General features: G+C 49.5%; 1 protein-coding gene across 1 annotated transcript in view; it reads left to right on the top strand.

Moving 5' to 3' along the window:
- Positions 1-11,053: 11,053 nt before the first annotated feature.
- Positions 11,054-13,249, top strand: part of MED17 (mediator complex subunit 17) — an 85,444-nt gene continuing 83,248 nt past the window's right edge. The window contains exon 1 of the mRNA XM_082245862.1: positions 11,054-11,296. Within this exon, the coding sequence (XP_082101988.1) occupies positions 11,071-11,296 (226 nt within the window). The 5' untranslated portion in view covers positions 11,054-11,070. The remainder of the gene's footprint in view (positions 11,297-13,249) is intronic.

Genomic DNA, 13,249 nt, shown 5'->3' with positions numbered 1-13,249 from the left:
GGGGACAGGGTCCACAAAAAGAAAAATAGCCCCAGCACACAAACAACCAGGGAGAAAAAAGGGAGGGGAAAAAAAAAAAAATAACCCCTCAAAGTCCCCTGCCCGGACGCCCAAAAGAAAAGGAACAAAAAAGACCAAACTAGGCACGGGCTTTATCCCAAAACTTGTACTGGAGTCGAGAGAACGTGGCTAGCCAGGGTCAGTCGGCTAAGACCAACCTGGGCAGTGTCCCCAGCATGCAACAAAAACACACAGGGAGAGGCCTACCTGGAACCCTGTGAGCCCGCTCGATAAAAAAGCAGGAGGACAGAGAGTTTTGGCCAAACTCCTCCTGGAACCAGCTTTCCAGGAAGGACACAGGGTCAGACCCCTCAACCCGCTCTGGCAGCCCCACCAGCCGAACATTATTACGGCGTAGACGGTTTTCCAAATCGTCCATCTTGTATTCCACACTTTAAAGCCTCTTCCCGCACTGTCTCAAATCAGGGACCAGGGGGTGTACAGCATCCTCCAAGTCACTAATGCGACGTTCAGTCTCAGTAACCCTGTCCCGGACTTTACTCATGTCTTGGCGCATGATGGTAATGTCCAATTTAAGCTCTGCCACCTTCCCCATGAGGTCGGAGTGGTTTACCTTAAGGGCCTGCAGAACGTCCTTCAGGGTGGGTTCCTGCACCGGATCGTCATCCATCCCATCCGCGCTGGGGGACGTCTGGGAGAGGAGCTCCGGAGGAGCGGAGGCACGCGGTGGAGAGGCTCCGGATGCCTCCCCGAACAGATCTGGAGTGGAGGCCAGGGAAGGCAGAGGCACGGTGGAGCGGCGGCCATCTTGGCAGGACCGGGTGGTAACGCTCATCCTGGCCGGAGGCTGCTTTTTCCTCTTGCCCATCCACCGAAATAGCAACCGGAGGCTCCCAGAGGACTGTGCCGAACTCCCTCAGCCGAAAAAAGTGAAAAAGGAGCGTAGAATCCCAAGGAGGGAGCAGGATTATAGCAAGGGGAGCTCAGAGCTGCCGAAAGCACGTCCGCTTACATGTCCCGCTAGCCCCCCCCGCCATTCGTTCTTAATGCCACCCTAACACACCTTGCCAACGCGCCTGTGTTGCAGCCGGCCACCACACGCTGTAGCATGTTGTTGTGTAAAACGATAAAAAGAGGGCGCGCCTCCTTAATAAACTCTTTATTAGTAAATAAAAGCAAATATCTACATGCTGACCAGACCTTTTTCTGACACTTTGTTTATAAGTTGAAATCCTGATTTTTTTTTTTTTTTGCTAGAAAATTACTTACACACACACACACACACACACACACACACACACACACACACACACACACACACACACACACACACACACACACACACCACACCACACCACACCACACCACACCACACCACACACCACACACACACCTCTTCACTTTTTCCATATTTTATGTTACAGCCTTATTCCAAAATGGATTAAAATCATTATTTCTCTTTCATTCATTGACGGACACAGCCCCTGATATTCATAACCATTGGGTTATACTGCCCCCTACAGGAGTAGGACACTAGGCAGAAAAGAATTCTGGCTATGCCTATGGGCATTTCCAGGGGGTATACTCCCTCTCTCTGCTATAGCCACTGAGTTTTTTTTCTGCCCAGTCAGGAGTAAGGATCTAGTTCCTTGCTAGGATCTTTGGCCCTGACAATTTTTTTTAGATATTTTTTCTCCTGTATATTTCCTGTGAGATCTACAATTAACTGCCAGACTGGGCGACAGGCTGTGGTCATGCCAGTCTGGCCAGCGAGCGCGTGCAGACCTCAGCTCTGCGCTAGATAGGCCGCGGCATAGCCCCACTGGATGAGGGCTGGCCCGCGAGTTAAAACGCCTGACGAGGTCCCATACGACCGGGTCTCGGCCTGAGTCGTGGTGTTTCTCCTGGCCGACAGCCCCCCCATTTCGATGGAGAGGGGTTCTGTCTGGAGCGGTGCCTGCCTGGTTCCTTGCATGGTGAGTAGCTGTTCCCCTCTCTCCCCCTGGAGGGTTTTGGGGGTGGACGTGGAGCCCGTCCTTGGGACGATCGGATCCCTGGGTTCCCCTCCTTCCTGCAGGCATCACTCCTTGCCAAATCCCTCATCCTGCCCCCCCCTCCACGCTGGGGCGGTTTGGGTAGTCTGTCCACTTTCCTGAGATGGGGACAGGGCGCTAACTGACGATGGGGGCCGGGGGGGCTTATACTTGGTGGTGGCTCCTGCCAGGGACCCCCGTCCTGCCTGGGTCTGTTTTTGAGGCCTGGTCTCCCTCCAGGTTCCCCGTGAGCCTTATAATGCTGCACGGGCTGCCATTTTGTTGTAGCCTGTGTCTCTATACACGGTGGCCATTTTGTTGTGGTTTGCCATTGGAATTTGCAGCGGCAATGAGAGTGGAGCCCTGTGGGCAGCCGTTTCGGCGATGGGAGCCCCTCATCTCCTGGCACTGACTCCTGGATCATTTTACTTCCTAGACTGTAGTGCAGATTCTCCTGGTGGCTGCAGGTGCCTGTTTCTGTGGGTGGTGGGGTCCTCTCCCTCTCTGCTGAGGATCGCTTGGTGCTTTGTGCCTTGCGACTGGGTTGTGCTTCCAGCGCAGTGGGGGTTGTCCCTTAGCAGTGTTTTACACTTTTTATGGGGTCCCCCTGGTGACTCATGGAGCCTTTGGAGCACAATTTCCCACCTGATCCCCTCTCTAAAGGCTGCGGGGCCCTCCGGGTCCCAACCATCCATCCATGCACTGATGGGGGTCCTGGAGTCACTTGTGTCCCGGGTGGGAGTGGCCTGCATGAGACGGGCTAGCAAACAGCACCCCCACCTTCCCCTGCCTCATCGGATTCTGATTTGGCCGTGGGTCACTCTACTGGGTCTGCAACCATGTGCCTGGAATCCTCTGATAGTAAGGATGATTCCTCCACGTCTGCGACCACTTACGAAAAGGCGCTGGTGGATGCACTGATTGTATCTGTGTGTGAGACCCTGAAGATGGAGGATGGAGCAGAAGCTGTGATGGAATCGCAGGTGCCCTTTGGCACTCCCAAGCCATCCAGAGTGGCAAAGGGGTTTCCTTTCCCTGCTTATTTTGACAGAATTGTCGCTTAAGAGTGGGGACGACCGAAGCGTCCCCGTGTGGTCCCTAAGTGCTTTACTAGGCATTACCCCTATGAGAAATCCCTTCTTAAGAAGTGGACTGTGCCACCGGTGGTGGACCCTCCGGTTTCCAGATTAAACATGGCAACCATGATTCCAGTTGAAGATTTCCTGGCCTTTAACGATCCGGCTGACGCGAAGGCTGTGGCTCGCTCTATGTACACTCTGACTGGTTCGGTAATGAGGCCGGTATTCACCATTGCCCTAATGTCCCAAACTCTGACCTAGTAGACTAAGCTCCTACGCCGTGACTCAGAGGGGGAACAGCTCCCCCCTGCCTTTGCTGAGCTGGCGGACCAGCTGGTCCAGGGGCTGCAGTTTATCTGTGTTTCCTCTTTGGATGCGGCTCCCCTGATGGCTCACCTCTTTGTTTTGGCAGTGGTCCTTTCGGGTGTCTTTCGGCTCAAGTGCTGGTCTGGGGATCGGACTTCAAAAAAGGCCTTGACTGAACTTCCTTTTCAAGGAGATCGCCTGTTTGGAGCTACCCTGGATGACATCATTATAGGTCTCACATGGGGGAAGAGTACTTTTCTTCCGCAGGATACTAAGGGCGAGGAACCTTGTCGTAGACATGGGCCTTCCTTCTCAGCTCATAAGACGTTTTTTCGTCCCTCAGGGTGGACTGACAAGGGCTCAAAGCCTTTCAGGGCCTCTTGTGGAGGATCCAAATAAACCTGGGCTGGCAAGCCAAGTTCGGGCTTCTACAGAACCGTGGACAAGGCTCCTTCTGCATGAAGGTGCGCCCTCATCCGTAACCGGAGTGGGGTGACGTCTTCGCTGGTTTCCGGATCCATGGGCTTCCCGGGTGCAAGACAAGTGGGTCTACAAAGACATTTGGTCCGGTTACACTTGTTCTCCGCAAGGTTTTTGCCTTCCAACTTGTGCCTGTCCCCAGACCGCTTACAGGGCCTGTTTGGGGTGGTACAAGACCTGTTCCTTCAAGGGGTGATTGTCCCGGTTCCAAACTCAGAACGTTTTCAGGGTTTTTACTCAAACCTGTTCACAGTTCCCAGGAAGGAAGGCCAAGTGCGTCCAATCCTGGACCTCAAGGCGCTAAACTGCTTTGTGCGGGTACAGGAGTTTAGAAAAGAGTGCATTCAAACTGTGGTGGCATCTCTGCACCAGGGGGATTTCCTTGCCTCTATCGATATCAAGGATGCCTACCTTAACATTCCAAGATGTGCCAATCACCAGCGTTTTATCTCCACTTTGTTGTGGGAGAGGAGCATTATCAGTTTGTGGTGTTACCCTTTCGTCTCGCATCTGCTCCTTGGGTTTTCACAAAAGTGTTAGCACTGGTGCTAGCTTTGCTACGCCAACGGGGGATCGCGGTACTGGGCTACTTGGGACAATAACCTTCTGTGAGCGGAGTCTCCCTCTGCTCTGGTGGAGAACCTGAAGATCACAATACGAACTCTGCGGGAGTTTAGCTGGATTTTCAGAAATCTGCCCTGGTTCCATCCACAAAGCTGGACTATTTAGGCCTTACTCTGGACTCTGCCTTAGCCAGAGTGCTCCTTCCCCTGGACAAACCCCTGAAATTGCAGGCTTCAATTCACCTCCTGCTGTCCAACAAATGGTCCTCCCTCTGGACTTGAATGCGGTTGCTGGGCTTAATGGTGTCTACCTTTTGAGGCGGTTCCATCTGCACAGTTCTATACGAGGTCCCAGCAAAGGGAGATTCTGACCAAATGGGACAAGACTCGGCAGTCTCTGGACAATTACGGTCATCTTAGTGGCTTCGGACTGGCATCGCCGGGTTTGGTACGCCAATCTGGTGCTGCTGGTTTCTGACGTTCCTTGGCAACTTCCTCTCAGGGAGGATTTACTGTCCCAAGGACCGATCCTCCATCCTACTTTACAGTCACTGGCTTTGATGGCTTGGCTGTTGAATGCCAGGTGTTGAAGGATCGGGATCTGAGTCAGTGATTCCTACACTGTGGAAAGCTAGGAAATCTACTTCTAGGAAGGTCTAACATCATACGTGGAAGACGTACGTCGAGTGGTGGTTGTCTTTGGGTTCATCCTTGCTCCTTCTCGGTGGCTCGGATCTTAACCTTCTTTCAACGGGGGGTTGAAAAGAAATTGGCCTTGAATACCATCATGGGCTAGGTATCGGCTTTGGTGGTCTTCTTCCAACTACCTTTGGTCACACACTCCCTGGTGCGTACCTTTCTTTACGGTGTTAGATATTTGGTTCTTCCAGTGCAGGCTCCGTTGCTGCCTTGGGATCTTAATTTGGTGCTTTCAGCTCTACAGAAGCCTCCCTTTGAAAATATTCGGGAGATTCCCCTGCTTATGCTGTCCCAGAAGATGGCCTTTTTAATGGCGATCACCTATACGCGCAGGGTGTCAGAACTGGAACCATGATCCTGTCGTTCACCTTACCTGGTGATTCACAGGGATAAGGTGGTTCTTCGCCCCTGTCCATCATTCCTTGTGTCTGATTTTTATTTGAAAGAAGACATTGTGTTGTCTTCCATGTGTCCAAGGCCTAAACATCCCAAAGAAATTGCCTTGCATGCCTTGGATGTGGTCTGGGCAATTAGGGTGTACCTGGCAGCTACGGAGTCTTTCAGGAAGTCAGACTTTCTTTTGTGCTCACGGATGGACCTCTCAAAGGTTGTCCGCTTCCTCTGCGACCATTTCCAGATAGATCAGACAGACAGTGGTTTAGGCCTATTCCATCAGGGGTCAGGTTCCTCCTTTCCCTGACAATGTGCACTCTACTAGGGGGCTTAGTGCCTCCTGGGCCTTCCGTCATCCGGCGTCAGGGACGCAGGTTTGCAAGCCAGCCACCTGGTCGTCAATGCACACTTTTACAAAGTTTTAGAAGGCGGATGTGTTGGCATTTGCGGATGCTTCTTTTGACCGCAAGGTTTTGCAGGCTGCTGTTTAAGAGGACTTGATCCTGTTTTAGGGTGTATTGTTTTTTTAAGGTGGGCCGTTCTTTTGCAAAAAAACACAGCCTGAAGGGGCGCCCTTATTCGCTTCTGGGGTAGGGGGACGTCTTCATGTTTTTCTGGATCCATGGACCTTGCTCATTCAGAACAAATGGGTCCACGAACTGATTTACAAGATCGAGTTTCGGTCCTTGCCTCCGGCAAAGTTCTTTCCTTCCAGCTTACGCCTGTCTCACGAGCAGCTACAGGGCCTCTACTAAGCAGTGCAGGACCATTTAGCACAAGGAGTTATTGTTCAAGTTCCAAAGTTGGAATGGTTTCACCGTTTTTATTCAAACCTGTTTACAGTTCTCAGGAAGGAAGGCAAGGTTTGTCCGATCTTGGATCTCAAGGTTCTTGAACCACTTTGTTCAGAAATTTCAGACGGAGTCCATCTTTACGGTAGTAACTTTCTTTTATCAAGGAGATCTTATGGCTTTTATCGATCTCAAGGATGCTTACCCTCCTATTCCAATATGTTGGGCATCAGAGTTTTCTTTGTTTTGCTGTGGGCGAGGAGCACTATCAATTCATGGCATTACCTTTTGGTCTCGCCTCTGCTCCTCAGGTGTTCACAAAGGTTTTGGCCCCAGTTCTGGCCTTGCTTTGGCGAAAAGGGATTGCGGTACTGTGTTACCAGGAAGATCTGCTTCTGCGTGCAGAGTCTTCCTCGGCTCTAGATGCCTACTTGGACATTACTGTGTGAATTTTATAGGAGTTCGGGTGGACACTGAATTTTTGGAAATCGGCACTGACTCCATCCACCAAGCTGGACTACTTGGGGCTGATGCTGGACTCCGCATCAGCCCGGGTGTTTCTTCCTCAGACGAAACTTCTGAAGCTACAAGATACTGTTCGGCTCCTGTTGTCCAACCATCGGTCATCACTCGGAGCTTGCATGCAAGTGCTGGGTCTTATGGTTTCCACTTTTGAGGCGGTTCCGTTTGCGCAGTTCCACACCAAACCTCTGCAAAGAGAGATTCTGACCAAATGGTTTGATCTGGACATGATTTGGAAACATGTACACCTGTCTATATAAGTTCCCACAGTTAACAGTGTATGTTAGAGCACAAACCAAGCCATGAAGTCCAAGGAATTGTCGGTAGATCTCCGAGAGAGGATTTTATCGAGGCACAGAGATGGGGAAGGGGTACGGAAACATTTCTGCAACATTGAAGGTCCAAATGAGCACAGTGGCCTCCATCATCTGTAAATGGAAAAAGTTTGGAACCACAAGGACTCTTCCTAGAGCGGGCTGAATGGCCAAATTAAGCAATCAGCGGAGAAGGGCCTTAAGCCCTGTACACACGCACAGATTGTTGGCCGACCGATCGGCTGTCTTTTGTCCAGTGTTGTTTGTTGAAATGTGCTCTAGACTTGCACTGGACTTTTGTTGGCCAACAAAAACCAACTTCAGAAGTGATGTCATGTGATGGTTGACTTTCCCTGTATTTTTTCTTCTCTGAGCATGCCCAGTCTTGCTCATCTGATTTTTGTCTGCCGAAATCTGTACTGACTGAGGAACAATCAGCCGTTCTGTTGTTGGCCAACAAAAATTTTATAGCATGCACACCAGATTTTTTTCGGCCGAAAATTCGCAGTTGGTTGTAGGAAGCATCATACTAACAAGCCTACAATCGGCTGATTGGACGTTGGCTGACAATTTATGGCCAACAATCTGTGCGTATGTACAGGGCTTTAGTCAGGGAGGAGGTGATCATGAACCCGATGGTCACTCTTGACAGAGCTCCAGCGTTTTTCTGTGGAGAGGGGAGAACCTTCAGAAGAACAATCATCTCTGCAGCACTCCACCAATCAGATCTGTATGGTAGTGGTCAGCTGGAAGGTACTCCTCAGTAAAAGGCACATGACAGCCCATCTGAAGGACTCTCAGACCAAGAGAAACAAAATTCTCTGGTCTGATGAAACAAAGCTTGAACTCTTTGGCCTGAATGATAAGCGTCATGTCTGGAGGAAACCAGGCACCGCTCATCACCTGGACAGTACCATACAGTGAAGCATGGTGGTGGCAGCATCATGCTGTGGGGATGTTTTTCAGCAGCAGGAACTGGGAGATTAGTCAGGATTGAAGAAAGATGAATGTATCAGTGTATAGAGTCATCCTTGATAAAAACATGCGCCAGGGCGCTCTAGATCTCAGACTGGGAGCGAATGTTCCACTTCCAACAGAACAACCCTAAGCACACAGCCAAGATAACAAAGGAGTGGCTACTGGACACCTCTGTGAATGTCCTTGAGTAGTCCAGACTTGAACCCTATTGAACATCTCTAGAGAAAACTAAAAATGGCTGTGCAGCGATGCTCCCAATGCAACGTGATGGAGATGTGGGTGGTCCTGCAAAGAAGAATGAGAGAAACGGCCCAAAAATAGGTGTGCCAAGCTTGTAGCATCATACTCAGAAATACTTGAGGCTGTAATTGGTGCCAAAGGTGCTTCAACAAAGTATTGAGAAAAAGGCTGTGAATACATATGTACATAGGATTTTTTTTGTTTTTATTTTTATTAAATTTGGAAAGATTTCAAACAAACTTCTTTCACGTCGTCATTATGTGGTATTGTTTGGAGAATTTTGAGGAAAATGTTGAAATTAATCCATTTTGGAATAAGGCTGTAACCTAACAAAATGTGGGAAAAGCGAAGCGCTGTGAATACTTTCAGCAGGCACTATATATATATATATTTGAGCAGAGACCCGCCTAGAGAATGAAATGGCAATCCTTGCAATTTTTTGTCATGGTATTTGTGCAACAGTTTTTCCAAACGCAATTTTTGGGGAAAAAAAAATATACTTTATCGTACATCACGGGTCACAGAGCAGCCATAATAATTACTATCTAGGTTATATGCCACTTCTAGGTGAATGGACACGGGCATACCAAATAAAAGACAGGAAGTCCCCCCCTCTATATAACCCCCCCACCCCATACAGGAAGTAACTCTGTTTTTTCACCAGTGTCTTGAAGATTTGATGGTCATGGCCGCATAGGGAGCACCGACCGCTGAGGACCCGCCGCCATCGCCTCTCTGATGCAGGTAGTCCCGCAATCACAAACCCCCTAGGGCCCACAGCGCCGCTGAGAAGGGTAGCATAATGGCGGCTACTACTGTCAGAGACCAGGACTACCCCTACCGCGCTGCCCGTCCAGAAAAAGGAGCACGGCCTAAATTTTCGGATGCACGGCCGCAGTGCGCGGATTCAAAAGAACTAAGGGACTGGCCGATGCCTGCCCGCACTAGAGTCGCCCCACGGAGCATCCGGCTAGTAGGCTACAAATTTTCAGACACCCGGCCGCAAGTGTGTGGCTCCAAAGGAACCGGGACCTACCGAGGCAGCAGAGGGGGGAGGACAGGTGCCTGAGCAGAGAGCTGCAGCTTTAGCTGCTCTCAATAGAGCCACCACACCCTCCCTCAGGCCAGCAGGCCGCAAAGCCACAGCCTAAATTACTGGCGGGTCTGACCACGTGGAGGGCAGACCTGTGGAAGCCTGATCACCCGCTCTTTAGGCCTAACACATAGCCCAAGGGAGACCCCCCCCAGTACAACCAACCCTGAGTAGAGGGGGAAGGCCAGGGGGACACAATACATGTACAATGCTGGGGGGGGGGGGGGTTGGAGGTGAACCCTGGAGGGACCAACCACCCCAGGGTGTACCCGCAACCCACTCACCGTCCAGAAGGAGGGAAGGAGCCATATACTTGTCCAGCGTGCGTGTGGGTAACACTCCCAAGACAGACCTCCTTGCCACCGAAGTGGGGGGCTGTCAACCAGGGTAACACTGTGATGCGGACTATCGGCGCCCGGTCAAATGTGTCCCTGCGAGACGTGTAACTCACTGGGTCCAGGATGGGGCCTGTTGTGGCCGACCCAGCACGGAGCTCTGGTTTGTGCGCGCTAACTAGCCAGACTGAGGTGACCACTGGATCTAGAATATCCAGCATGTCACCCAGTCCAGCAGTTGATTGTAGATCTCACAGGAAAAAATCTAACTAGGAAAGGAAAAAATTGCCAGGACCAAAGATCCCAGCAAGGAACGTGGTCCTTACTCCTGACTAGGCAGATAAAACTGAGTACCTAGAGCGGAGAGAGGGAATATACCCCCTGGGACTGCCCATAGGCGTAGTCAAGCTTTTTTTCTGCCTAGTGTCCTACTACTGTAAGGGGCAGCATAACCCAATGGTTAGGAAGATCAGGAGCTGTGTCCGTCAATGAACGAAAGACAAAGTGTATTTTTTTCCTAAAACGCAAATATCACCTTGTCTTCAAGTGGTTAAAAGGCATATTATTTATGTTTCAAACACAAAAACTGGAAGTGGGGTGCTGATGGAGGGACCAAGAGGAATCCAATTTACTATCTCTTTAAGAACCCTTTCACACTGAGCTGTTTGAAAACTGCCCCTAAAAAAATGAGCGCTTTTTGAGGCGCTAGTGGTGCGCTTTTTTTTTTTAAGGACGCTTGACTCAAAAACGACTTCAAGAATCTCAATCGCTTTTAAAGCGTATACCATTCATTTCAATGGAAAGGGGCGTTTTTGAGTTGATTTTTTTTTAGCGCTCCAAAGATGCTGCTGCAGGATATTTTTCATTGCCCCGCCAGCGTACCGCCCCAGTGTGAAATCCTTCATTGATTTTATTAGGAATAGGTTTTCATGAGCTTTTCAGGTGTTTTTTTTTTTTGTGAAAGGGTTCTAACAGAACACACCGAACAGGGACCGCCAGCGTCCAGCATCGAAGGAGAAAGTGTACCACCTCTGTAATCTGAAGGACTATGCTACAATGACAGGTTTACCGCGAAGCTGCAGGTAAGCTTAGTTTGTCCCTATAGGGCTTCCATAGAGGATGTAGTGGGGCCGCGCATGCGAGTTAGGATTTCGGAGCGGTGGTAGAGCGCCGCGCATGCGCAGTGGCATTGCTGTGCTCGGTGCAGCATTACCGGGAAGAAGATGTCGGGGGGTCCGCCGGTGCAGATCAGTATCGAGTCCTCGGCAGAGAAGCAGGTTCAGGAGGTGGGCCTGGATGGCTCGGAGACCTATGTACAGCCGCTGTCCATGTCCCAGAACCTGGCCCGCCTAGCACAGCGCATAGACTTCCAGCAGGAGTCCGAGGAGGAGGATGGAGAGGGGGCCGGACCACGGGAGAATGACTGGGGGGAGCATGAGGACGAGGAGGGTGAGGAGCCTGCGACCCCCTTCTGTGTATAGACTACCCCCAAATACATTGTATTCACCTATATACTCTCAGTACACTCCCCCCCCCAATACATGGTATTCACCTATATACCCTCAGTACACTCCCCCCCCCAATACATTGTATTCACCTATATACTCTCAGTACACTCCCCCCCCCAATACATGGTATTCACCTATATACCCTTAGTACACTCCCCCCCCTATATATTGTATTCACCTATATACCCTTAGTACACCCCCCCATATACATGGTATTCACCTATATACCCTCAGTACACTCCCCCATATACATGGTATTCACCTATATACCCTCAGTACACTCCCCCCATATACATTGTATTCACCTATATACCCTCTACACCCCCATATACATTGTATTCACCTATATACCCTCAGTACACCCCCATATACATGGTATTCACCTATATACCCTCAGTACACCCCCCCCATATACATGGTATTCACCTATATACCCTCAGTACACCCCCATATACATTGTATTCACCTATATACCCTCAGTACACCCCCATATACATTGTATTCACCTATATACCCTCAGTACACCCCCATATACATTGTATTCACCTATATACCCTCAGTACACCCCCCCCATATACATTGTATTCACCTATACACCCTCAGTACACCCCCATATACATTGTATTCACCTATATACCCTCAGTACACCCCCCCATATACATGGTATTCACCTATATACCCTCAGTACACCCCCATATACATTATATTCACCTATATACCCTCAGTACACCCCCATATACATTGTATTCACCTATATACCCTCAGTACACCCCCATATACATTGTATTCACCTATATACCCTCAGTACACCCCCCCCATATACATGGTATTCACCTATATACCCTCAGTACACCCCCATATACATTGTATTCACCTATATACCCTCAGTACACCCCCCCATATACATTGTATTCACCTATATACCCTCACTACACTCCCCCCCCCATATACATGGTATTCACCTATATACCCTCAGTACACCCCCATATACATTGTATTCACCTATATACCCTCAGTACACCCCCCCATATACATTGTATTCACCTATATACCCTCAGTACACTCCCCCATATACGTGGTATTCACCTATATACCCTCAGTACACTCCCCCAATATATTGTATTCACCTATATACCCTCAGTACACCCCCATATACATTATATTCACCTATATACCCTCAGTACACTCCCCCATGTACATTGTATTCACCTATATACCCTCAGTACACTCCCCCCATATACATTGTATTCACCTATATACTCTCAGTACACTCCCCCCATATACATTGTATTCACCTATATACTCTCAGTACACTCCCCCCCATATATATTGTATTCACCTATATACCCTCAGTACACTCCCCCCATATACATTGTATTCACCTATATACTCTCAGTACACTCCCCCCATATACATTGTATTCACCTATATACTCTCAGTACACTCCCCCATATACATGGTATTCACCTATATACCCTTAGTACACCCCCCCCCCCCATATACATTGTATTCACCTATATACCCTCAGTACACTCTCCCCAATACATTGTATTCACCTATATACCCTCAGTACACCCCCCCCATATACATTGTATTCACCTATATACCCTCAGTACACTCCCCCCATATACATGGTATTCACCTATATACCCTCAGTACACTCCCCCCATATACATTATATTCACCTATATACCCTCAGTACACCCCCATATACATTATATTCACCTATATACCCTCAGTACACCCCCCCATATACATTGTATTCACCTATATACCCTCACTACACTCCCCCCCCCCATATACATGGTATTCACCTATATACCCTCAGTACACCCCCATATACATTGTATTCACCTATATACCCTCAGTACACCCCCATATACATTGTATTCAC

Source organism: Pelophylax lessonae (assembly GCF_965119305.1).
Source record: "Pelophylax lessonae genome assembly, chromosome: 2".
Classification (NCBI taxonomy): Eukaryota; Metazoa; Chordata; class Amphibia; order Anura; family Ranidae; genus Pelophylax; species Pelophylax lessonae.
This window is presented reverse-complemented; position numbering and strand designations above follow the sequence as displayed.